We start from the raw sequence: 25,521 nt of genomic DNA, 5'->3' as shown, positions 1-25,521 counted from the left end.
GTGTAGGGTCAGAGAGTGGGTTTAGGATGGAGGGTTAGGGTTTAGGGTCAGAGAGTGGGTGTAGGGTCAGAGAGTGGGTTTAGGATGGAGGGTTAGGGTTTAGGGTCAGAGAGTGGGTGTAGGGTCAGAGAGTGGGTTTAGGATGGAGGGTTAGGGTTTAGGGTCAGAGAGTGGGTGTAGGGTCAGAGAGTGGGTTTAGGGTCAGAGAGTGGGTTTAGGATGGAGGGTTAGGGTGTAGGGTCAGAGAGTGGGTTTAGGATGGAGGGTTAGGGTGTAGGGTCAGAGAGTGGGTTTAGGATGGAGGGTTAGGGTTTAGGGTCAGAGAGTGGGTGTAGGGTCAGAGAGTGGGTTTAGGGTCAGAGAGTGGGTTTAGGATGGAGGGTTAGGGTTTAGGGTCAGAGAGTGGGTTTAGGATGGAGGGTTAGGGTGTAGGGTCAGAGAGTGGGTTTAGGGTCAGAGAGTGGGTTTAGGATGGAGGGTTAGGGTGTAGGGTCAGAGAGTGGGTTTAGGATGGAGGGTTAGGGTTTAGGGTCAGAGAGTGGGTGTAGGGTCAGAGAGTGGGTTTAGGGTCAGAGAGTGGGTTTAGGATGGAGGGTTAGGGTTTAGGGTCAGAGAGTGGGTTTAGGGTGTAGGGTTAGGGTGTAGGGTCAGAGAGTGGGTTTAGGGTCAGAGAGTGGGTTTAGGATGGAGGGTTAGGGTGTAGGGTCAGAGAGTGGGTTTAGGATGGAGGGTTAGGGTGTAGGGTCAGAGAGTGGGTTTAGGGTCAGAGAGTGGGTTTAGGATGGAGGGTTAGGGTGTAGGGTCAGAGAGTGGGTTTAGGATGGAGGGTTAGGGTTTAGGGTTAGAGAGTGGGTTTAGGATGGAGGGTTAGGGTGTAGGGTCAGAGAGTGGGTTTAGGATGGAGGGTTAGGGTGTAGGGTCAGAGAGTGGGTGTAGGGTCAGAGAGTGGGTTTAGGGTCAGAGAGTGGGTTTAGGATGGAGGGTTAGGGTTTAGGGTCAGAGAGTGGGTTTAGGATGGAGGGTTAGGGTGTAGGGTCAGAGAGTGGGTTTAGGGTCAGAGAGTGGGTTTAGGATGGAGGGTTAGGGTGTAGGGTCAGAGAGAGGGTTTAGGATGGAGGGTTAGGGTATAGGGTCAGAGAGTGGGTTTAGGATGGAGGGTTAGGGTTTAGGGTTAGAGAGTGGGTTTAGGATGGAGGGTTAGGGTGTAGGGTCAGAGAGTGGGTTTAGGATGGAGGGTTAGGGTTTAGGGTTAGAGAGTGGGTTTAGGATGGAGGGTTAGGGTGTAGGGTCAGAGAGTGGGTTTAGGATGGAGGGTTAGGGTGTAGGGTCAGAGAGTGGGTTTAGGATGGAGGGTTAGGGTGTAGGGTCAGAGAGTGGGTTTAGGATGGAGGATTAGGGTGTAGGGTCAGAGAGTGGGTTTAGGGTTAGAGAGTGGGTTTAGGATGGAGGGTTAGGGTGTAGGGTCAGAGAGTGGGTTTAGGGTTAGAGAGTGGGTTTAGGATGGAGGGTTAGGGTGTAGGGTCAGAGAGTGGGTTTAGGATGGAGGGTTAGGGTGTAGGGTCAGAGAGTGGGTTTAGGGTCAGAGAGTGGGTTTAGGGTCAGAGAGTGGGTTTAGGATGGAGGGTTAGGGTGTAGGGTCAGAGAGTGGGTTTAGGATGGAGGGTTAGGGTGTAGGGTCAGAGAGTGGGTTTAGGGTCAGAGAGTGGGTTTAGGATGGAGGGTCAGAGAGTGGGTTTAGGATGGAGGGTTAGGGTGTAGGGTCAGAGAGTGGGTTTAGGGTTAGAGAGTGGGTTTAGGATGGAGGGTTAGGGTGTAGGGTCAGAGAGTGGATTTAGGGTCAGAGAGTGGGTTTAGGATGGAGGGTTAGGGTGTAGGGTCAGAGAGTGGGTTTAGGGTCAGAGAGTGGGTTTAGGGTCAGAGAGTGGGTTTAGGATGGAGGGTTAGGGTGTAGGGTCAGAGAGTGGGTTTAGGATGGAGGGTTAGGGTGTAGGGTCAGAGAGAGGGTTTAGGATGGAGGGTTAGGGTGTAGGGTCAGAGAGTGGGTTTAGGATGGAGGGTTAGGGTGTAGGGTCAGAGAGTGGGTTTAGGATGGAGGGTTAGGGTGTAGGGTCAGAGAGTGGGTTTAGGATGGAGGGTTAGGGTGTAGGGTCAGAGAGTGGGTTTAGGGTTAGAGAGTGGGTTTAGGATGGAGGATTAGGGTGTAGGGTCAGAGAGTGGGTTTAGGGTTAGAGAGTGGGTTTAGGATGGAGGGTTAGGGTGTAGGGTCAGAGAGTGGGTTTAGGGTTAGAGAGTGGGTTTAGGATGGAGGGTTAGGGTGTAGGGTCAGAGAGTGGGTTTAGGATGGAGGGTTAGGGGTATAGGGTCAGAGAGTGGGTTTAGGATGGAGGGTTAGGGTGTAGGGTCAGAGAGTGGGTTTAGGATGGAGGGTTAGGGTTTAGGGTCAGAGAGTGGGTGTAGGGTCAGAGAGTGGGTTTAGGATGGAGGGTTAGGGTTTAGGGTCAGAGAGTGGGTGTAGGGTCAGAGAGTGGGTTTAGGGTCAGAGAGTGGGTTTAGGATGGAGGGTTAGGGTGTAGGGTCAGAGAGTGGGTTTAGGATGGAGGGTTAGGGTGTAGGGTCAGAGAGTGGGTTTAGGATGGAGGGTTAGGGTTTAGGGTCAGAGAGTGGGTGTAGGGTCAGAGAGTGGGTTTAGGGTCAGAGAGTGGGTTTAGGATGGAGGGTTAGGGTTTAGGGTCAGAGAGTGGGTTTAGGATGGAGGGTTAGGGTGTAGGGTCAGAGAGTGGGTTTAGGGTCAGAGAGTGGGTTTAGGATGGAGGGTTAGGGTGTAGGGTCAGAGAGTGGGTTTAGGATGGAGGGTTAGGGTTTAGGGTCAGAGAGTGGGTGTAGGGTCAGAGAGTGGGTTTAGGGTCAGAGAGTGGGTTTAGGATGGAGGGTTAGGGTTTAGGGTCAGAGAGTGGGTTTAGGGTGTAGGGTTAGGGTGTAGGGTCAGAGAGTGGGTTTAGGGTCAGAGAGTGGGTTTAGGATGGAGGGTTAGGGTGTAGGGTCAGAGAGTGGGTTTAGGATGGAGGGTTAGGGTGTAGGGTCAGAGAGTGGGTTTAGGGTCAGAGAGTGGGTTTAGGATGGAGGGTTAGGGTGTAGGGTCAGAGAGTGGGTTTAGGATGGAGGGTTAGGGTTTAGGGTTAGAGAGTGGGTTTAGGATGGAGGGTTAGGGTGTAGGGTCAGAGAGTGGGTTTAGGATGGAGGGTTAGGGTGTAGGGTCAGAGAGTGGGTGTAGGGTCAGAGAGTGGGTTTAGGGTCAGAGAGTGGGTTTAGGATGGAGGGTTAGGGTTTAGGGTCAGAGAGTGGGTTTAGGATGGAGGGTTAGGGTGTAGGGTCAGAGAGTGGGTTTAGGGTCAGAGAGTGGGTTTAGGATGGAGGGTTAGGGTGTAGGGTCAGAGAGAGGGTTTAGGATGGAGGGTTAGGGTATAGGGTCAGAGAGTGGGTTTAGGATGGAGGGTTAGGGTTTAGGGTTAGAGAGTGGGTTTAGGATGGAGGGTTAGGGTGTAGGGTCAGAGAGTGGGTTTAGGATGGAGGGTTAGGGTTTAGGGTTAGAGAGTGGGTTTAGGATGGAGGGTTAGGGTGTAGGGTCAGAGAGTGGGTTTAGGATGGAGGGTTAGGGTGTAGGGTCAGAGAGTGGGTTTAGGATGGAGGGTTAGGGTGTAGGGTCAGAGAGTGGGTTTAGGATGGAGGGTTAGGGTGTAGGGTCAGAGAGTGGGTTTAGGGTTAGAGAGTGGGTTTAGGATGGAGGATTAGGGTGTAGGGTCAGAGAGTGGGTTTAGGGTTAGAGAGTGGGTTTAGGATGGAGGGTTAGGGTGTAGGGTCAGAGAGTGGGTTTAGGGTTAGAGAGTGGGTTTAGGATGGAGGGTTAGGGTGTAGGGTCAGAGAGTGGGTTTAGGATGGAGGGTTAGGGTGTAGGGTCAGAGAGTGGGTTTAGGGTCAGAGAGTGGGTTTAGGGTCAGAGAGTGGGTTTAGGATGGAGGGTTAGGGTGTAGGGTCAGAGAGTGGGTTTAGGATGGAGGGTTAGGGTGTAGGGTCAGAGAGTGGGTTTAGGGTCAGAGAGTGGGTTTAGGATTGGAGGGTCAGAGAGTGGGTTTAGGATGGAGGGTTAGGGTGTAGGGTCAGAGAGTGGGTTTAGGGTTAGAGAGTGGGTTTAGGATGGAGGGTTAGGGTGTAGGGTCAGAGAGTGGATTTAGGGTCAGAGAGTGGGTTTAGGATGGAGGGTTAGGGTGTAGGGTCAGAGAGTGGGTTTAGGGTCAGAGAGTGGGTTTAGGGTCAGAGAGTGGGTTTAGGATGGAGGGTTAGGGTGTAGGGTCAGAGAGTGGGTTTAGGATGGAGGGTTAGGGTGTAGGGTCAGAGAGAGGGTTTAGGATGGAGGGTTAGGGTGTAGGGTCAGAGAGTGGGTTTAGGATGGAGGGTTAGGGTGTAGGGTCAGAGAGTGGGTTTAGGATGGAGGGTTAGGGTGTAGGGTCAGAGAGTGGGTTTAGGATGGAGGGTTAGGGTGTAGGGTCAGAGAGTGGGTTTAGGGTTAGAGAGTGGGTTTAGGATGGAGGATTAGGGTGTAGGGTCAGAGAGTGGGTTTAGGGTTAGAGAGTGGGTTTAGGATGGAGGGTTAGGGTGTAGGGTCAGAGAGTGGGTTTAGGGTTAGAGAGTGGGTTTAGGATGGAGGGTTAGGGTGTAGGGTCAGAGAGTGGGTTTAGGATGGAGGGTTAGGGGTATAGGGTCAGAGAGTGGGTTTAGGATGGAGGGTTAGGGTGTAGGGTCAGAGAGTGGGTTTAGGATGGAGGGTTAGGGTGTAGGGTCAGAGAGTGGGTTTAGGATGGAGGGTTAGGGTGTAGGGTCAGAGAGTGGGTTTAGGATGGAGGGTTAGGGTGTAGGGTCAGAGAGTGGGTTTAGGGTTTAGAGAGTGGGTTTAGGATGGAGGGTTAGGGTGTAGGGTTAGAGAGTGGGTTTAGGATGGAGGGTTAGGGTGTAGGGTTAGAGAGTGGGTTTAGGGTTAGAGAGTGGGTTTAGGATGGAGGGTTAGGGTGTAGCGTCAGAGAGTGGGTTTAGGATGGAGGGTTAGGGTGTAGGGTTAGAGAGTGGGTTTAGGATGGAGGTTTAGGGTGTAGGGTCAGAGAGTGGGTTTAGGATGGAGGGTTAGGGGTATAGGGTCAGAGAGTGGGTTTAGGATGGAGGGTTAGGGTGTAGGGTCAGAGAGTGGGTTTAGGATGGAGGGTTAGGGTGTAGGGTCAGAGAGTGGGTTTAGGATGGAGGGTTAGGGTGTAGGGTCAGAGAGTGGGTTTAGGATGGAGGGTTAGGGTGTAGGGTCAGAGAGTGGGTTTAGGATGGAGGGTTAGGGTGTAGGGTCAGAGAGTGGGTTTAGGGTTTAGAGAGTGGGTTTAGGATGGAGGGTTAGGGTGTAGGGTTAGAGAGTGGGTTTAGGATGGAGGGTTAGGGTGTAGGGTTAGAGAGTGGGTTTAGGATGGATGGTTAGGGTGTAGGGTCAGAGAGTGGGTTTAGGATGGAGGGTTAGGGTGTAGGGTCAGAGAGTGGGTTTAGGATGGAGGGTTAGGGTGTAGGGTCAGAGAGTGGGTTTAGGATGGAGGGTTAGGGTGTAGGGTCAGAGAGTGGGTTTAGGATGGAGGGTTAGGGTGTAGGGTCAGAGAGTGGGTTTAGGATGGAGGGTTAGGGTGTAGGGTCAGAGAGTGGGTTTAGGATGGAGGGTTAGGGTGTAGGGTCAGAGAGTGGGTTTAGGATGGAGGGTTAGGGTGTAGGGTCAGAGAGTGGGTTTAGGGTTAGAGAGTGGGTTTAGGATGGAGGGTTAGGGTGTAGGGTCAGAGAGTGGGTTTAGGGTTAGAGAGTGGGTTTAGGATGGAGGGTTAGGGTGTAGGGTCAGAGAGTGGGTTTAGGGTTAGAGAGTGGGTTTAGGATGGAGGGTTAGGGTGTAGGGTCAGAGAGGGGGTTTAGGGTTAGAGAGTGGGTTTAGGATGGAGGGTTAGGGTGTAGGGTCAGAGAGTGGGTGTAGGGTTAGAGAGTGGGTTTAGGATGGAGGGTTAGGGTGTAGGGTCAGAGAGTGGGTTTAGGGTTAGAGAGTGGGTTTAGGATGGAGGGTTAGGGTGTAGGGTCAGAGAGTGGGTTTAGGATGGAGGGTTAGGGTGTAGGGTCAGAGAGTGGGTTTAGGATGGAGGGTTAGGGTGTAGGGTTAGAGAGTGGGTTTAGGATGGAGGGTTAGGGTGTAGGGTCAGAGAGTGGGTTTAGGATGGAGGGTTAGGGGTATAGGGTCAGAGAGTGGGTTTAGGATGGAGGGTTAGGGTGTAGGGTCAGAGAGTGGGTTTAGGATGGAGGGTTAGGGTGTAGGGTCAGAGAGTGGGTTTAGGATGGAGGGTTAGGGTGTAGGGTCAGAGAGTGGGTTTAGGATGGAGGGTTAGGGTGTAGGGTCAGAGAGTGGGTTTAGGGTTTAGAGGGTGGGTTTAGGATGGAGGGTTAGGGTGTAGGGTTAGAGAGTGGGTTTAGGATGGAGGGTTAGGGTGTAGGGTTAGAGAGTGGGTTTAGGATGGATGGTTAGGGTGTAGGGTCAGAGAGTGGGTTTAGGATGGAGGGTTAGGGTGTAGGGTCAGAGAGTGGGTTTAGGGTCAGAGAGTGGGTTTAGGATGGAGGGTTAGGGTGTAGGGTCAGAGAGTGGGTTTAGGATGGAGGGTTAGGGTGTAGGGTCAGAGAGTGGGTTTAGGGTTAGAGAGTGGGTTTAGGATGGAGGGTTAGGGTGTAGGGTCAGAGAGTGGGTGTAGGGTTAGAGAGTGGGTTTAGGATGGAGGGTTAGGGTGTAGGGTCAGAGAGTGGGTTTAGGGTTAGAGAGTGGGTTTAGGATGGAGGGTTAGGGTGTAGGGTCAGAGAGTGGGTTTAGGATGGAGGGTTAGGGTGTAGGGTTAGAGAGTGGGTTTAGGATGGAGGGTTAGGGTGTAGGGTCAGAGAGTGGGTTTAGGATGGAGGGTTAGGGTGTAGGGTCAGAGAGTGGGTTTAGGGTGGAGGGTTAGGGTGTAGGGTCAAAGAGTGGGTGTAGGGTTAGAGAGTGGGTTTAGGATGGAGGGTTAGGGTGTAGGGTCAGAGAGTGGGTTTAGGGTTAGAGAGTGGGTTTAGGATGGAGGGTTAGGGTGTAGGGTCAGAGAGTGGGTTTAGGATGGAGGGTTAGGGTGTAGGGTCAGAGAGTGGGTTTAGGATGGAGGGTTAGGGTGTAGGGTTAGAGAGTGGGTTTAGGATGGAGGGTTAGGGTGTAGGGTCAGAGAGTGGGTTTAGGATGGAGGGTTAGGGGTATAGGGTCAGAGAGTGGGTTTAGGATGGAGGGTTAGGGTGTAGGGTCAGAGAGTGGGTTTAGGATGGAGGGTTAGGGTGTAGGGTCAGAGAGTGGGTTTAGGGTTAGAGAGTGGGATTAGGATGGAGGGTTAGGGTGTAGGGTCAGAGAGTGGGTGTAGGGTTAGAGAGTGGGTTTAGGATGGAGGGTTAGGGTGTAGGGTCAGAGAGTGGGTTTAGGGTTAGAGAGTGGGTTTAGGATGGAGGGTTAGGGTGTAGGGTCAGAGAGTGGGTTTAAGATGGAGGGTTAGGGTGTAGGGTTAGAGAGTGGGTTTAGGATGGAGGGTTAGGGTGTAGGGTCAGAGAGTGGGTTTAGGATGGAGGGTTAGGGTGTAGGGTCAGAGAGTGGGTTTAGGGTGGAGGGTTAGGGTGTAGGGTCAAAGAGTGGGTGTAGGGTTAGAGAGTGGGTTTAGGATGGAGGTTTAGGGTGTAGGGTCAGAGAGTGGGTTTAGGATGGAGGGTTAGGGTGTAGGGTCAGAGTGGGTTTAGGATGGAGGGTTAGGGTGTAGGGTCAGAGAGTGGGTTTAGGGTTAGAGAGTGGGTTTAGGATGGAGGGTAAGGGTGTAGGGTCAGAGAGTGGGTGTAGGGTTAGAGAGTGGGTTTAGGATGGAGGGTTAGGGTGTAGGGTCAGAGAGTGGGTTTAGGATGGAGGGTTAGGGTGTAGGGTCAGAGAGTGGGTTTAGGATGGAGGGTTAGGGTGTAGGGTTAGAGAGTGGGTTTAGGATGGAGGGTTAGGGTGTAGGGTCAGAGAGTGGGTTTAGGATGGAGGGTTAGGGGTGTAGGGTCAGAGAGTGGGTTTAGGATGGAGGGTTAGGGTGTAGGGTCAGAGAGTGGGTTTAGGATGGAGGGTTAGGGTGTAGGGTTAGAGAGTGGGTTTAGGATGGATGGTTAGGGTGTAGGGTCAGAGAGTGGGTTTAGGATGGAGGGTTAGGGTGTAGGGTCAGAGAGTGGGTTTAGGATGGAGGGTTAGGGTGTAGGGTCAGAGAGTGGGTTTAGGGTTTAGAGAGTGGGTTTAGGATGGAGGGTTAGGGTGTAGGGTTAGAGAGTGGGTTTAGGATGGAGGGTTAGGGTGTAGGGTTAGAGAGTGGGTTTAGGATGGATGGTTAGGGTGTAGGGTCAGAGAGTGGGTTTAGGATGGAGGGTTAGGGTGTAGGGTCAGAGAGTGGGTTTAGGGTTAGAGAGTGGGTTTAGGATGGAGGGTTAGGGTGTAGGGTCAGAGAGTGGGTTTAGGATGGAGGGTTAGGGTGTAGGGTCAGAGAGTGGGTTTAGGATGGAGGGTTAGGGTGTAGGGTCAGAGACTGGGATTAGGATGGAGGGTTAGGGTGTAGGGTCAGAGAGTGGGTTTAGGATGGAGGGTTAGGGTGTAGGGTCAGAGAGTGGGTTTAGGATGGAGGGTTAGGGTGTAGGGTCAGAGAGTGGGTTTAGGATGGAGGGTTAGGGTGTAGGGTCAGAGAGTGGGTTTAGGATGGAGGGTTAGGGTGTAGGGTCAGAGAGTGGGTTTAGGGTTAGAGAGTGGGTTTCAGATGGAGGGTTAGGGTGTAGGGTCAGAGAGTGGGTTTAGGGTTAGAGAGTGGGTTTAGGATGGAGGGTTAGGGTGTAGGGTCAGAGAGTGGGTTTAGGGTTAGAGAGTGGGTTTAGGATGGAGGGTTAGGGTGTAGGGTCAGAGAGTGGGTTTAGGGTTAGAGAGTGGGTTTAGGATGGAGGGTTAGGGTGTAGGGTCAGAGAGTGGGTTTAGGGTTAGAGAGTGGGTTTAGGATGGAGGGTTAGGGTGTAGGGTCAGAGAGTGGGTTTAGGGTTAGAGAGTGGGTTTAGGATGGAGGGTTAGGGTGTAGGGTCAGAGAGTGGGTTTAGGATGGAGGGTTAGGGTGTAGGGTCAGAGAGTGGGTTTAGGATGGAGGGTTAGGGTGTAGGGTCAGAGAGTGGGTTTAGGATGGAGGGTTAGGATGTAGGGTCAGAGAGTGGGTTTAGGGTCAGAGAGTGGGTTTAGGATGGAGGGTTAGGGTGTAGGGTCAGAGAGTGGGTTTAGGGTCAGAGAGTGGGTTTAGGATGGAGGGTTAGGGTGTAGGGTTAGAGAGTGGGTTTAGGATGGAGGGTTAGGGTGTAGGGTTAGAGAGTGGGTTTAGGATGGATGGTTAGGGTGTAGGGTCAGAGAGTGGGTTTAGGATGGAGGGTTAGGGTGTAGGGTCAGAGAGTGGGTTTAGGGTTAGAGAGTGGGTTTAGGATGGAGGGTTAGGGTGTAGGGTCAGAGAGTGGGTTTAGGATGGAGGGTTAGGGTGTAGGGTCAGAGAGTGGGTTTAGGATGGAGGGTTAGGGTGTAGGGTCAGAGACTGGGATTAGGATGGAGGGTTAGGGTGTAGGGTCAGAGAGTGGGTTTAGGATGGAGGGTTAGGGTGTAGGGTCAGAGAGTGGGTTTAGGATGGAGGGTTAGGGTGTAGGGTCAGAGAGTGGGTTTAGGATGGAGGGTTAGGGTGTAGGGTCAGAGAGTGGGTTTAGGATGGAGGGTTAGGGTGTAGGGTCAGAGAGTGGGTTTAGGGTTAGAGAGTGGGTTTCAGATGGAGGGTTAGGGTGTAGGGTCAGAGAGTGGGTTTAGGGTTAGAGAGTGGGTTTAGGATGGAGGGTTATGGTGTAGGGTCAGAGAGTGGGTTTAGGGTTAGAGAGTGGGTTTAGGATGGAGGGTTAGGGTGTAGGGTCAGAGAGTGGGTTTAGGGTTAGAGAGTGGGTTTAGGATGGAGGGTTAGGGTGTAGGGTCAGAGAGTGGGTTTAGGGTTAGAGAGTGGGTTTAGGATGGAGGGTTAGGGTGTAGGGTCAGAGAGTGGGTTTAGGGTTAGAGAGTGGGTTTAGGATGGAGGGTTAGGGTGTAGGGTCAGAGAGTGGGTTTAGGATGGAGGGTTAGGGTGTAGGGTCAGAGAGTGGGTTTAGGATGGAGGGTTAGGGTGTAGGGTCAGAGAGTGGGTTTAGGATGGAGGGTTAGGATGTAGGGTCAGAGAGTGGGTTTAGGGTCAGAGAGTGGGTTTAGGATGGAGGGTTAGGGTGTAGGGTCAGAGAGTGGGTTTAGGGTCAGAGAGTGGGTTTAGGATGGAGGGTTAGGGTGTAGGGTCAGAGAGTGGGTTTAGGATGGAGGGTTAGGGGTGGAGGGTCAGAGAGTGGGTTTAGGATGGAGGGTTAGGGGTGTAGGGTCATAGAGTGGGTTTAGGATGGAGGGTTAGGGTGTAGGGTCAGAGAGTGGGTTTAGGATGGAGGGTTAGGGGTGTAGGGTCAGAGAGTGGGTTTAGGATGGAGGGTTAGGGTGTAGGGTCAGAGAGTGGGTTTAGGGTTAGAGAGTGGGTTTAGGATGGAGGGTTAGGGTGTAGGGTCAGAGAGTGGGTTTAGGGTTAGAGAGTGGGTTTAGGATGGAGGGTTAGGGTGTAGGGTCAGAGAGTGGGTTTAGGGTTAGAGAGTGGGTTTAGGATGGAGGGTTAGGGTGTAGGGTCAGAGAGTGGGTTTAGGGTTAGAGAGTGGGTTTAGGATGGAGGGTTAGGGTGTAGGGTCAGAGAGTGGGTTTAGGATGGAGGGTTAGGGTGTAGGGTCAGAGAGTGGGTTTAGGATGGAGGGTTAGGGTGTAGGGTCAGAGAGTGGGTTTAGGATGGAGGGTTAGGATGTAGGGTCAGAGAGTGGGTTTAGGGTCAGAGAGTGGGTTTAGGATGGAGGGTTAGGGTGTAGGGTCAGAGAGTGGGTTTAGGGTCAGAGAGTGGGTTTAGGATGGAGGGTTAGGGTGTAGGGTTAGAGAGTGGGTTTAGGATGGAGGGTTAGGGTGTAGGGTTAGAGAGTGGGTTTAGGATGGATGGTTAGGGTGTAGGGTCAGAGAGTGGGTTTAGGATGGAGGGTTAGGGTGTAGGGTCAGAGAGTGGGTTTAGGGTTAGAGAGTGGGTTTAGGATGGAGGGTTAGGGTGTAGGGTCAGAGAGTGGGTTTAGGATGGAGGGTTAGGGTGTAGGGTCAGAGAGTGGGTTTAGGATGGAGGGTTAGGGTGTAGGGTCAGAGACTGGGATTAGGATGGAGGGTTAGGGTGTAGGGTCAGAGAGTGGGTTTAGGATGGAGGGTTAGGGTGTAGGGTCAGAGAGTGGGTTTAGGATGGAGGGTTAGGGTGTAGGGTCAGAGAGTGGGTTTAGGATGGAGGGTTAGGGTGTAGGGTCAGAGAGTGGGTTTAGGATGGAGGGTTAGGGTGTAGGGTCAGAGAGTGGGTTTAGGGTTAGAGAGTGGGTTTCAGATGGAGGGTTAGGGTGTAGGGTCAGAGAGTGGGTTTAGGGTTAGAGAGTGGGTTTAGGATGGAGGGTTATGGTGTAGGGTCAGAGAGTGGGTTTAGGGTTAGAGAGTGGGTTTAGGATGGAGGGTTAGGGTGTAGGGTCAGAGAGTGGGTTTAGGGTTAGAGAGTGGGTTTAGGATGGAGGGTTAGGGTGTAGGGTCAGAGAGTGGGTTTAGGGTTAGAGAGTGGGTTTAGGATGGAGGGTTAGGGTGTAGGGTCAGAGAGTGGGTTTAGGGTTAGAGAGTGGGTTTAGGATGGAGGGTTAGGGTGTAGGGTCAGAGAGTGGGTTTAGGATGGAGGGTTAGGGTGTAGGGTCAGAGAGTGGGTTTAGGATGGAGGGTTAGGGTGTAGGGTCAGAGAGTGGGTTTAGGATGGAGGGTTAGGATGTAGGGTCAGAGAGTGGGTTTAGGGTCAGAGAGTGGGTTTAGGATGGAGGGTTAGGGTGTAGGGTCAGAGAGTGGGTTTAGGGTCAGAGAGTGGGTTTAGGATGGAGGGTTAGGGTGTAGGGTCAGAGAGTGGGTTTAGGATGGAGGGTTAGGGGTGGAGGGTCAGAGAGTGGGTTTAGGATGGAGGGTTAGGGGTGTAGGGTCATAGAGTGGGTTTAGGATGGAGGGTTAGGGTGTAGGGTCAGAGAGTGGGTTTAGGATGGAGGGTTAGGGGTGTAGGGTCAGAGAGTGGGTTTAGGATGGAGGGTTAGGGTGTAGGGTCAGAGAGTGGGTTTAGGGTTAGAGAGTGGGTTTAGGATGGAGGGTTAGGGTGTAGGGTCAGAGAGTGGGTTTAGGGTTAGAGAGTGGGTTTAGGATGGAGGGTTAGGGTGTAGGGTCAGAGAGTGGGTTTAGGGTTAGAGAGTGGGTTTAGGATGGAGGGTTAGGGTGTAGGGTCAGAGAGTGGGTTTAGGATGGAGGGTTAGGGTGTAGGGTCAGAGAGTGGGTTTAGGATGGAGGGTTAGGGTGTAGGGTCAGAGAGTGGGTTTAGGATGGAGGGTTAGGATGTAGGGTCAGAGAGTGGGTTTAGGGTCAGAGAGTGGGTTTAGGATGGAGGGTTAGGGTGTAGGGTCAGAGAGTGGGTTTAGGGTCAGAGAGTGGGTTTAGGATGGAGGGTTAGGGTGTAGGGTCAGAGAGTGGGTTTAGGATGGAGGGTTAGGGGTGGAGGGTCAGAGAGTGGGTTTAGGATGGAGGGTTAGGGGTGTAGGGTCAGAGAGTGGGTTTAGGATGGAGGGTTAGGGTGTAGGGTCAGAGAGTGGGTTTAGGATGGAGGGTTAGGGGTGTAGGGTCAGAGAGTGGGTTTAGGATGGAGGGTTAGGGGTGTAGGGTCAGAGAGTGGGTTTAGGATGGAGGGTTAGGGGTGTAGGGTCAGAGAGTGGGTTTAGGATGGAGGGTTAGGGGTGTAGGGTCAGAGAGTGGGTTTAGGATGGAGGGTTAGGGGTGTAGGGTCAGAGAGTGGTACTAACTGACCGAGGAACATGAGGGCCAGGTAGATCTTCAGAGTGAAGGAAAAGCTGAAGGACGAGCCCAGGACCGTAGGTAGAGGGATGCTGTACAGACGGGTCTCATCGAAGATAGGCAGGGACTGGATCACAGCTATAGCTGAGAGGAAACAGACAGGACAGACAGGAATACATAGCAACACTTGGATATCTTGGTAATAACTAAGTAATATCTTGTTTGACTACAAACATCATACCACTATTATTTACATACAATGTACATAATACGTGAATATAGCAGGCATAGAGCTCTCTGAGAGTGTGTGTGTGGTGTGTGGTGCGTGTGTGGTGTGGTGTGGTGTGTTGTGTGTGTGGTGTGGTGCGTGGTGTGTGTGGTGTGGTGTGTGGTGCGTGGTGTGTGTGTGGTGTGTGGTGTGTGGTGCGTGGTGTGTGTGTGGTGTGGTGTGTTGTGTGTGTGTGTGTGGTGTGTGGTGTGTGTGTGGTGTGGTGTGTGGTGCGTGGTGTGTGTGTGGTGTGGTGTGTGGTGCGTGGTGTGTGTGTGTGTGTGGTGTGGTGTGGTGTGTTGTGTGTGGTGTGTTGTGTGTGGTGTGTTGTGTGTGGTGTGTGGTGTGTGACAGGCCCACTGACCCTCTGCTAGCACCCCCAGAGGGTAGAGGGGCATCCAGATGGAGTATCTGAGCCAGGTCAGCAGCTTCCAGTCTGTGTCGATGCAGGCCAGCATGTAGAATGGATACCTGGGACAGACAACAAAACAACAGGTTTAATTAGCATCATTCACAAGCACTGAGCAATACAATGCAGGTCAATGTGTAGAATGGATACCTGGGAAATGCTTACAACTAGTCTCACTAGCTGGTCCATTCATTTACATTTACATTTAAGTCATTTAGCAGACGCTCTTATCCAGAGCGACTTACAAATTGGTGCATTCACCTTATGACATCCAGTGGAACAGCCACTTTACAATAGTGCATCTAAATATTTTAAGGGGGGAGGGGGTGAGAAGGATTACTTTATCCTATCCTAAGTATTCCTTAAAGAGGTGGGGTTTCAGGTGTCTCCGGAAGGTGGTGATTGACTCCGCTGTCCTGGCGTCGTGAGGGAGTTTGTTCCACCATTGGGGGGCCAGAGCAGCGAACAGTTTTGACTGAGCTGAGCGGGAACAGTACTTCCTCAGTGGTAGGGAGGCGAGCAGGCCAGAGGTGGATGAACGCAGTGCCCTTATTTGGGTGTAGGGCCTGATCAGAGCCTGGAGGTACTGAGGTGCCGTTCCCCTCACAGCTCCGTAGGCAAGCACCATGGTCTTGTAGCGGATGCGAGCTTCAACTGGAAGCCAGTGGAGAGAACGGAGGAGCGGGGTGACGTGAGAGAACTTGGGAAGGTTGAACACTAGACGGGCTGCGGCGTTCTGGATGAGTTGTAGGGGTTTAATGGCACAGACAGGGAGCCCAGCCAACAGCGAGTTGCAGTAATCCAGACGGGAGATGACAAGTGCCTGGATTAGGACCTGCGCCGCTTCCTGTGTGAGGCAGGGTCGTACTCTGCGGATGTTGTAGAGCATGAACCTACAACATGGTTACAACTAGCCTCACTAGCTGGTCTATTCATGGTTACAACTAGTCTCACTAGCTGGTCTATTCATGGTTACAACTAGCCTCACTAGCTGGTCTATTCATGGTTACAACTAGCCTCACTAGCTGGTCTATTCATGGTTACAATTACATTTACATTTAAGTCATTTAGCAGACGCTCTTATCCAGAGCGACTTACAAATTGGACTAGCCTCACTAGCTGGTCTATTCATGGTTACAACTAGTCTCACTAGCTGGTCTATTCATGGTTACAACTAGTCTCACTAGCTGGTCTATTCTATTCTAGCCTGGTTCCTCTCTAGGTTTCTAATCTCCACCCGGCACAACCAGAAGAGGACTGGCCACCCCTCGGAGCCTGGTTCCTCTCTAGGTTTCTAATCTCCACCCGGCACAACCAGAAGAGGACTGGCCACACCTCGGAGCCTGGTTCCTCTCTAGGTTTCTAATCTCCACCCGGCACAGCCAGAAGAGGACTGGCCACCCCTCGGAGCCTGGTTCCTCTCTAGGTTTCTAATCTCCACCCGGCACAGCCAGAAGAGGACTGGCCACCCCTCGGAGCCTGGTTCCTCTCTAGGTTTCTAATCTCCACCCGGCACAGCCAGAAGAGGACTGGCCACACCTCGGAGCCTGGTTCCTCTCTAGGTTTCTAATCTCCACCCGGCACAGCCAGAAGAGGACTGGCCACACCTCGGAGCCTGGTTCCTCTCTAGGTTTCTAATCTCCACCCGGCACAGCCAGAAGAGGACTGGCCACCCCTCAGAGCCTGGTTCCTCTCGAGGTTTCTAATCTCCACCCGGCACAGCCAGAAGAGGACTGACCACATCTCGGAGCCTGGTTCCTCTCTAGGTTTCTAATCTCCACCCGGCACAGCCAGAAGACGACTGGCCACCCCTCGGAGCCTGGTTCCTCTCTAGGTTTCTAATCTCCACCCGGCACAGCCAGAAGAGGACTGGCCACCCCTCGGAGCCTGGTTCCTCTCTAGGTTTCTAATCTCCACCCGGCACAGCCAGAAGAGGACTGGCCACCCCTCGGAGCCTGGTTCCTCTCTAGGTTTCTAATCTCCACCCGGCACAGCCAGAAGAGGACTGGCCACCCCTCGGAGCCTGGTTCCTCTCTAGGTTTCTAATCTCCACCCGGCACAGCCAGAAGAGGACTGGCCACCCCTCGGAGCCTGGTTCCTCTCTAGGTTTCTAATCTCCACCCGGCACAGCCAGAAGAGGACTGGCCACCCCTCGGAGCCTGGTTCCTCTCTAGGTTTCTAATCTCCACCCGGCACAGCCAGAAGAGGACTGGCCACCCCTCGGAGCCTGGTTCCTCTCTAGGTTTCTAATCTCCACCCGGCACAGCCAGAAGAGGACTGGCCACCCCTCGGAGCCTGGTTCCTCTCTAGGTTTCTAATCTCCACCCGGCACAGCCAGAAGAGGACTGGCCACACCTCGGAGCCTGGTTCCTCTCTAGGTTTCTAATCTCCACCCGGCACAGCCAGAAGAGGACTGGCCACCCCTCGGAGCCTGGTTCCTCTCTAGGTTTCTAATCTCCACCCGGCACAGCCAGAAGAGGACTGGCCACCCCTCGGAGCCTGGTTCCTCTCTAGGTTTCTAATCTCCACCCGGCACAGCCAGAAGAGGACTGGCCACCCCTCAGAGCCTGGTTCCTCTCTAGGTTACCTCTTAGATTCCTGCCTTTCTAGGGAGTGTTTCCTAGCCACCGTGCTTCTACATCTGCATTACTTGCTGTTTGGGGTTTTAGGCTGGGTTTCTATACAGCACTTTGTGACATCGTCTGATGTAAGAAGGGCTTTATACGTACATTTAATTGATTGATGACAATTTCCTTACACCATATTTCTTACACCAAACCACTCTTTAGGATACTTCGATCGCAGGTGAGGAGACTAAAGTTAAGGTTATAGAAAAAGAGTTAAGGAAAACCCATGAAAACAATATAAACCATTTACCCTGGTCGTTTCAGTCTCCAGATCTCAACCCAACTCAACACTTCTGGGAGATTCTGTTGCAGAGCCTGACATGGTGTTTTGCACCGCCAGCAACAAAACACCACATTATGGAATTTTCTGGTGGAAGAATGATGTCACATCCCTCCAATAGAATGATGTCACATCCCTCCAATAGAATGATGTCACATCCCTCCAATAGAATGATGTCACATCCCTCCAATAGAATGATATCACATCCCTCCAATAAAACGATGTCACATCCCTCCAATAGAATGATATCACATCCCTCCAATAGAATGATATCACATCCCTCCAATAAACGATGTCACATCCCTCCAATAGAATGATGTCTCATCCCTCCAATAGAATGGTGTCTCATCCCTCCAATAGAATGGTGTCTCATCCCTCCAATAGAATGGTGCCTCATCCCTCCAATAGAATGGTGTCTTATCCCTCCAATAGTATGGTGTCTGATCCCTCCAATAGAATGATGTCTCATCCCTCCAATAGAATGATGTCTCATCCCTCCAATAGAATGATGTCACATCCCTCCAATAGAATGATGTCTCATCCCTCCAATAGAATGATGTCTCATCCCTCCAATAGAATGGTGTCTCATCCCTCCAATAGAATGGTGTCTCATCCCTCCAATAGAATGGTGTCTCATCCCTCCAATAGAATGATGTCTCACCTGTAGATCTATATTAACTATAGAGGTAGAGTCACCTGTAGATCTATATTAACTATAGAGGTAGAGTCACCTGTAGATCTATATTGACTATAGAGGTAGAGTCACCTGTAGATCTATATTAACTATAGAGGTAGAGTCACCTGTAGATCTATATTGACTATACTATAGAGGTAGAGTCACCTGTAGATCTATATTGACTATAGAGGTAGAGTCACCTGTAGTTCTATATTGACTATAGAGGTAGAGTCACCTGTAGTTCTATATTAACTATAGAGGTAGAGTCACCTGTAGATCTATATTAACTATAGAGGTAGAGTCACCTGTAGTTCTATATTGACTATAGAGGTAGAGTCACCTGTAGATCTATATTAACTATAGAGGTAGAGTCACCTGTAGATCTATATTAACTATAGAGGTAGAGTCACCTGTAGATCTATATTAACTATAGAGGTAGAGTCACCTGTAGATCTATATTAACTATAGAGGTAGAGTCACCTGTAGATCTATATTAACTATAGAGGTAGAGTCACCTGTAGTTCTATATTAACTATAGAGGTAGAGTCACCTGTAGATCTATATTAACTATAGAGGTAGAGTCACCTGTAGATCTATATTAACTATAGAGGTAGAGTCACCTGTAGATCTATATTAACTATAGAGGTAGAGTCACCTGTAGATCTATATTAACTATAGAGGTAGAGTCACCTGTAGATCTATATTAACTATAGAGGTAGAGTCACCTGTAGATCTATATTAACTATAGAGGTAGAGTCACCTGTAGATCTATATTAACTATAGAGGTAGAGTCACCTGTAGATCTATATTAACTATAGAGGTAGAGTCACCTGTAGATCTATATTAACTATAGAGGTAGAGTCACCTGTAGATCTATATTAACTATAGAGGTAGAGTCACCTGTAGTTCTATATTAACTATAGAGGTAGAGTCACCTGTAGATCTATATTAACTATAGAGGTAGAGTCACCTGTAGATCTATATTAACTATAGAGGTAGAGTCACCTGTAGATCTATATTAACTATAGAGGTAGAGTCACCTGTAGTTCTATATTAACTATAGAGGTAGAGTCACCTGTAGATCTATATTAACTATAGAGGTAGAGTCACCTGTAGATCTATATTAACTATAGAGGTAGAGTCACCTGTAGATCTATATTAACTATAGAGGTAGAGTCACCTGTAGATCTATATTAACTATAGAGGTAGAGTCACCTGTAGATCTATATTAACTATAGAGGTAGAGTCACCTGTAGTTCTATATTGACTATAGAGGTAGAGTCACCTGTAGTTCTATATTAACTATAGAGGTAGAGTCACCTGTAGATCTATATTAACTATAGAGGTAGAGTCACCTGTAGATCTATATTGACTATAGAGGTAGAGTCACCTGTAGATCTATATTAACTATAGAGGTAGAGTCACCTGTAGTTCTATATTGACTATAGAGGTAGAGTCACCTGTAGTTCTATATTAACTATAGAGGTAGAGTCACCTGTAGATCTATATTAACTATAGAGGTAGAGTCACCTGTAGATCTATATTGACTATAGAGGTAGAGTCACCTGTAGATCTATATTAACTATAGAGGTAGAGTGACCTGTAGATCTATATTGACTATAGAGGTAGAGTCACCTGTAGATCTATATTAACTATAGAGGTAGAGTCACCTGTAGATCTATATTAACTATAGAGGTAGAGTCACCTGTAGTTCTATATTAACTATAGAGGTAGAGTCACCTGTAGATCTATATTGACTATAGAGGTAGAGTCACCTGTAGATCTATATTAACTATAGAGGTAGAGTCACCTGTAGATCTATATTAACTATAGAGGTAGAGTCACCTGTAGATCTATATTAACTATAGAGGTAGAGTCACCTGTAGATCTATATTAACTATAGATGTAGAGTCACCTGTAGATCTATATTGACTATAGAGGTAGAGTCACCTGTAGATCTATATTGACTATAGAGGTAGAGTCACCTGTAGATCTATATTAACTATACTATAGAGGTAGAGTCACCTGTAGATCTATATTGACTATAGAGGTAGAGTCACCTGTAGATCTATATTAACTATAGAGGTAGAGTCACCTGTAGATCTATATTAACTATACTATAGAGGTAGAGTCACCTGTAGATCTATATTGACTATAGAGGTAGAGTCACCTGTAGATCTATATTAACTATAGAGGTAGAGTCACCTGTAGATCTATATTAACTATAGAGGTAGAGTCACCTGTAGTTCTATATTAACTATAGAGGTAGAGTCACCTGTAGATCTATATTGACTATAGAGGTAGAGTCACCTGTAGATCTATATTGACTATAGAGGTAGAGTCACCTGTAGATCTATATTGACTATAGAGGTAGAGTCACCTGTAGATCTATATTAACTATACTATAGAGGTAGAGTCACCTGTAGATCTATATTAACTATACTATAGAGGTAGAGTCACCTGTAGATCTATATTAACTATACTATAGAGGTAGAGTCACCTGTAGATCTATATTAACTATAGAGGTAGAGTCACCTGTAGATCTATATTAACTATAGAGGTAGAGTCACCTGTAGTTCTATATTGACTATAGAGGTAGAGTCACCTGTAGATCTATATTGACTATAGAGGTAGAGTCACCTGTAGATCTTTATTAACTATAGAGGTAGAGTCACCTGTAGTTCTATATTGACTATAGAGGTAGAGTCACCTGTAGATCTATATTGACTATAGAGGTAGAGTCACCTGTAGATCTATATTAACTATAGAGGTAGAGTCACCTGTAGATCTATATTAACTATAGAGGTAGAGTCACCTGTAGATCTATATTAACTATAGAGGTAGAGTCACCTGTAGATCTATATTGACTATAGAGGTAGATTCACCTGTAGATCTATATTGACTATACTATAGAGGTAGAGTCACCTGTAGTTCTATATTAACTATAGAGGTAGAGTCACCTGTAGTTCTATATTGACTATAGAGGTAGATTCACCTGTAGATCTATATTGACTATAGAGGTAGAGTCACCTGTAGATCTATATTAACTATAGAGGTAGAGTCACCTGTAGATCTATATTAACTATAGAGGTAGAGTCACCTGTAGTTCTATATTGACTATAGAGGTAGAGTCACCTGTATATCTATATTGACTATAGAGGTAGAGTCACCTGTAGATCTATATTAACTATACTATAGAGGTAGAGTCACCTGTAGATCTATATTAACTATAGAGGTAGAGTCACCTGTAGATCTATATTGACTATAGAGGTAGAGTCACCTGTAGATCTATATTAACTATAGAGGTAGAGTCACCTGTAGTTCTATATTGACTATACTATAGAGGTAGAGTCACCTGTAGATCTATATTAACTATACTATAGAGGTAGAGTCACCTGTAGATCTATATTAACTATACTATAGAGGTAGAGTCACCTGTAGATCTATATTAACTATACTATAGAGGTAGAGTCTCCTGTAGATCTATATTAACTATAGAGGTAGAGTCACCTGTAGTTCTATATTGACTATAGAGGTAGATTCACCTGTAGATCTATATTGACTATACTATAGAGGTAGAGTCACCTGTAGTTCTATATTGACTATACTATAGAGGTAGAGTCACCTGTAGTTCTATATTAACTATAGAGGTAGAGTCACCTGTAGATCTATATTAACTATAGAGGTAGAGTCACCTGTAGATCTATATTAACTATAGAGGTAGAGTCACCTGTAGATCTATATTAACTATAGAGGTAGAGTCACCTGTAGATCTATATTGACTATAGAGGTAGAGTCACCTGTAGATCTATATTAACTATAGAGGTAGAGTCACCTGTAGATCTATATTAACTATAGAGGTAGAGTCACCTGTAGATCTATATTAACTATAGAGGTAGAGTCACCTGTAGATCTATATTAACTATACTATAGAGGTAGAGTCACCTGTAGATCTATATTAACTATACTATAGAGGTAGAGTCACCTGTAGATCTATATTAACTATAGAGGTAGAGTCACCTGTAGATCTATATTAACTATAGAGGTAGAGTCACCTGTTGATCTATATTAACTATAGAGGTAGAGTCACCTGTAGATCTATATTGACTATAGAGGTAGAGTCACCTGTAGATCTATATTAACTATAGAGGTAGAGTCACCTGTAGATCTATATTAACTATAGAGGTAGATTCACCTGTAGATCTATATTGACTATAGAGGTAGAGTCACCTGTAGATCTATATTAACTATACTATAGAGGTAGAGTCACCTGTAGATCTATATTAACTATACTATAGAGGTAGAGTCACCTGTAGATCTATATTAACTATAGAGGTAGAGTCACCTGTAGATCTATATTAACTATAGAGGTAGAGTCACCTGTAGATCTATATTAACTATAGAGGTAGAGTCACCTGTAGATCTATATTAACTATACTATAGAGGTAGAGTCACCTGTAGATCTATATTGACTATAGAGGTAGAGTCACCTGTAGTTCTATATTAACTATAGAGGTAGAGTCACCTGTAGTTCTATATTAACTATAGAGGTAGAGTCACCTGTAGATCTATATTAACTATAGAGGTAGAGTCACCTGAATATCTATATTAACTATAGAGGTAGAGTCACCTGTAGATCTATATTGACTATAGAGGTAGAGTCACCTGAAGATCTATATTAACTATAGAGGTAGAGTCACCTGTAGATCTATATTGACTATAGAGGTAGAGTCACCTGAATATCTATATTAACTATAGAGGTAGAGTCACCTGTAGATCTATATTAACTATAGAGGTAGAGTCACCTGTAGATCTATATTAACTATAGAGGTAGAGTCACCTGTAGTTCTATATTAACTATAGAGGTAGAGTCACCTGTAGATCTATATTAACTATAGAGGTAGAGTCACCTGTAGATCTATATTAACTATAGAGGTAGAGTCACCTGTAGTTCTATATTAACTATAGAGGTAGATTCACCTGTAGATCTATATTAACTATAGAGGTAGAGTCACCTGTAGATCTATATTAACTATAGAGGTAGAGTCACCTGTAGTTCTATATTAACTATAGAGGTAGAGTCACCTGTAGATCTATATTAACTATAGAGGTAGAGTCACCTGTAGATCTATATTAACTATAGAGGTAGAGTCACCTGTAGTTCTATATTAACTATAGAGGTAGAGTCACCTGTAGATCTATATTAACTAGAGGTAGAGTCACCTGTAGATCTATATTAACTATAGAGGTAGAGTCACCTGTAGTTCTATATTAACTATAGAGGTAGAGTCACCTGTAGATCTATATTAACTATAGAGGTAGAGTCACCTGTAGATCTATATTGACTATAGAGGTAGAGTCACCTGTAGATCTATATTAACTATAGAGGTAGAGTCACCTGTAGATCTATATTGACTATAGAGGTAGAGTCACCTGTAGATCTATATTGACTATAGAGGTAGAGTCACCTGTATATCTATATTGACTATAGAGGTAGAGTCACCTGTATATCTATATTGACTATAGAGGTAGAATCACCTGTAGATCTATATTAACTATACTATAGAGGTAGAGTCACCTGTAGATCTATATTGACTATAGAGGTAGAGTCACCTGTATATCTATATTGACTATAGAGGTAGAGTCACCTGTAGATCTATATTGACTATAGAGGTAGAGTCACCTGTAGATCTATATTAACTATAGAGGTAGAGTCACCTGTAGATCTATATTAACTATACTAGAGGTAGAGTCACCTGTAGATCTATATTAACTATACTATAGAGGTAGAGTCACCTGTAGATCTATATTAACTATACTATAGAGGTAGAGTCACCTGTAGATCTATATTAACTATAGAGGTAGAGTCACCTGTAGTTCTATATTGACTATAGAGGTAGATTCACCTGTAGATCTATATTGACTATAGAGGTAGAGTCACCTGAAGATCTATATTAACTATAGAGGTAGAGTCACCTGTAGTTCTATATTAACTATAGAGGTAGAGTCACCTGTAGTTCTATATTGACTATAGAGGTAGATTCACCTGTAGATCTATATTGACTATAGAGGTAGAGTCACCTGTAGATCTATATTAACTATAGAGGTAGAGTCACCTGTAGATCTATATTAACTATAGAGGTAGAGTCACCTGTAGTTCTATATTGACTATAGAGGTAGAGTCACCTGTATATCTATATTGACTATAGAGGTAGAGTCACCTGTAGATCTATATTAACTATACTATAGAGGTAGAGTCACCTGTAGATCTATATTAACTATAGAGGTAGAGTCACCTGTAGATCTATATTGACTATAGAGGTAGAGTCACCTGTAGATCTATATTAACTATAGAGGTAGAGTCACCTGTAGTTCTATATTGACTATATTAACTACTATAGAGGTAGAGTCACCTGTAGATCTATATTAACTATACTATAGAGGTAGAGTCACCTGTAGATCTATATTAACTATACTATAGAGGTAGAGTCACCTGTAGATCTATATTAACTATACTATAGAGGTAGAGTCTCCTGTAGATCTATATTAACTATAGAGGTAGAGTCACCTGTAGTTCTATATTGACTATAGAGGTAGATTCACCTGTAGATCTATATTGACTATACTATAGAGGTAGAGTCACCTGTAGTTCTATATTGACTATACTATAGAGGTAGAGTCACCTGTAGTTCTATATTAACTATAGAGGTAGAGTCACCTGTAGATCTATATTAACTATAGAGGTAGAGTCACCTGTAGATCTATATTAACTATAGAGGTAGAGTCACCTGTAGATCTATATTAACTATAGAGGTAGAGTCACCTGTAGATCTATATTGACTATAGAGGTAGAGTCACCTGTAGATCTATATTAACTATAGAGGTAGAGTCACCTGTAGATCTATATTAACTATAGAGGTAGATTCACCTGTAGATCTATATTGACTATAGAGGTAGAGTCACCTGTAGATCTATATTAACTATACTATAGAGGTAGAGTCACCTGTAGATCTATATTAACTATACTATAGAGGTAGAGTCACCTGTAGATCTATATTAACTATAGAGGTAGAGTCACCTGTAGATCTATATTAACTATAGAGGTAGAGTCACCTGTTGATCTATATTAACTATAGAGGTAGAGTCACCTGTAGATCTATATTGACTATAGAGGTAGAGTCACCTGTAGATCTATATTAACTATAGAGGTAGAGTCACCTGTAGATCTATATTAACTATAGAGGTAGATTCACCTGTAGATCTATATTGACTATAGAGGTAGAGTCACCTGTAGATCTATATTAACTATACTATAGAGGTAGAGTCACCTGTAGATCTATATTAACTATACTATAGAGGTAGAGTCACCTGTAGATCTATATTAACTATAGAGGTAGAGTCACCTGTAGATCTATATTAACTATAGAGGTAGAGTCACCTGTAGATCTATATTAACTATAGAGGTAGAGTCACCTGTAGATCTATATTAACTATACTATAGAGGTAGAGTCACCTGTAGATCTATATTGACTATAGAGGTAGAGTCACCTGTAGTTCTATATTAACTATAGAGGTAGAGTCACCTGTAGTTCTATATTAACTATAGAGGTAGAGTCACCTGTAGATCTATATTAACTATAGAGGTAGAGTCACCTGAATATCTATATTAACTATAGAGGTAGAGTCACCTGTAGATCTATATTGACTATAGAGGTAGAGTCACCTGAAGATCTATATTAACTATAGAGGTAGAGTCACCTGTAGATCTATATTGACTATAGAGGTAGAGTCACCTGAATATCTATATTAACTATAGAGGTAGAGTCACCTGTAGATCTATATTAACTATAGAGGTAGAGTCACCTGTAGATCTATATTAACTATAGAGGTAGAGTCACCTGTAGTTCTATATTAACTATAGAGGTAGAGTCACCTGTAGATCTATATTAACTATAGAGGTAGAGTCACCTGTAGATCTATATTAACTATAGAGGTAGAGTCACCTGTAGTTCTATATTAACTATAGAGGTAGATTCACCTGTAGATCTATATTAACTATAGAGGTAGAGTCACCTGTAGATCTATATTAACTATAGAGGTAGAGTCACCTGTAGTTCTATATTAACTATAGAGGTAGAGTCACCTGTAGATCTATATTAACTATAGAGGTAGAGTCACCT

The 25,521-nt window shown here is 46.6% G+C and overlaps 1 protein-coding gene across 1 annotated transcript in view; it reads right to left on the bottom strand.

Annotated features, from left to right (window-relative positions):
• LOC124019746 (very-long-chain (3R)-3-hydroxyacyl-CoA dehydratase-like) overlaps nucleotides 1-25,521 on the bottom strand; it is a 50,765-nt gene that overhangs the window by 4,899 nt on the left and 20,345 nt on the right. Inside the window, exons 9-10 of the mRNA XM_046335167.1 lie at nucleotides 13,714-13,820; nucleotides 13,094-13,225 (exon numbers count right to left, since the gene is read on the bottom strand). Coding sequence (XP_046191123.1) covers nucleotides 13,094-13,225; nucleotides 13,714-13,820 — 239 coding nt within the window. The remainder of the gene's footprint in view (nucleotides 1-13,093; nucleotides 13,226-13,713; nucleotides 13,821-25,521) is intronic.

The sequence above is a fragment of the Oncorhynchus gorbuscha genome, unplaced genomic scaffold (genome assembly GCF_021184085.1).
Source record: "Oncorhynchus gorbuscha isolate QuinsamMale2020 ecotype Even-year unplaced genomic scaffold, OgorEven_v1.0 Un_scaffold_662, whole genome shotgun sequence".
NCBI classification, from domain to species: domain Eukaryota; kingdom Metazoa; phylum Chordata; class Actinopteri; order Salmoniformes; family Salmonidae; genus Oncorhynchus; species Oncorhynchus gorbuscha.
Note: the sequence above shows the minus strand (reverse complement) of the source record. Positions and strands in the feature narration are given on the sequence as shown.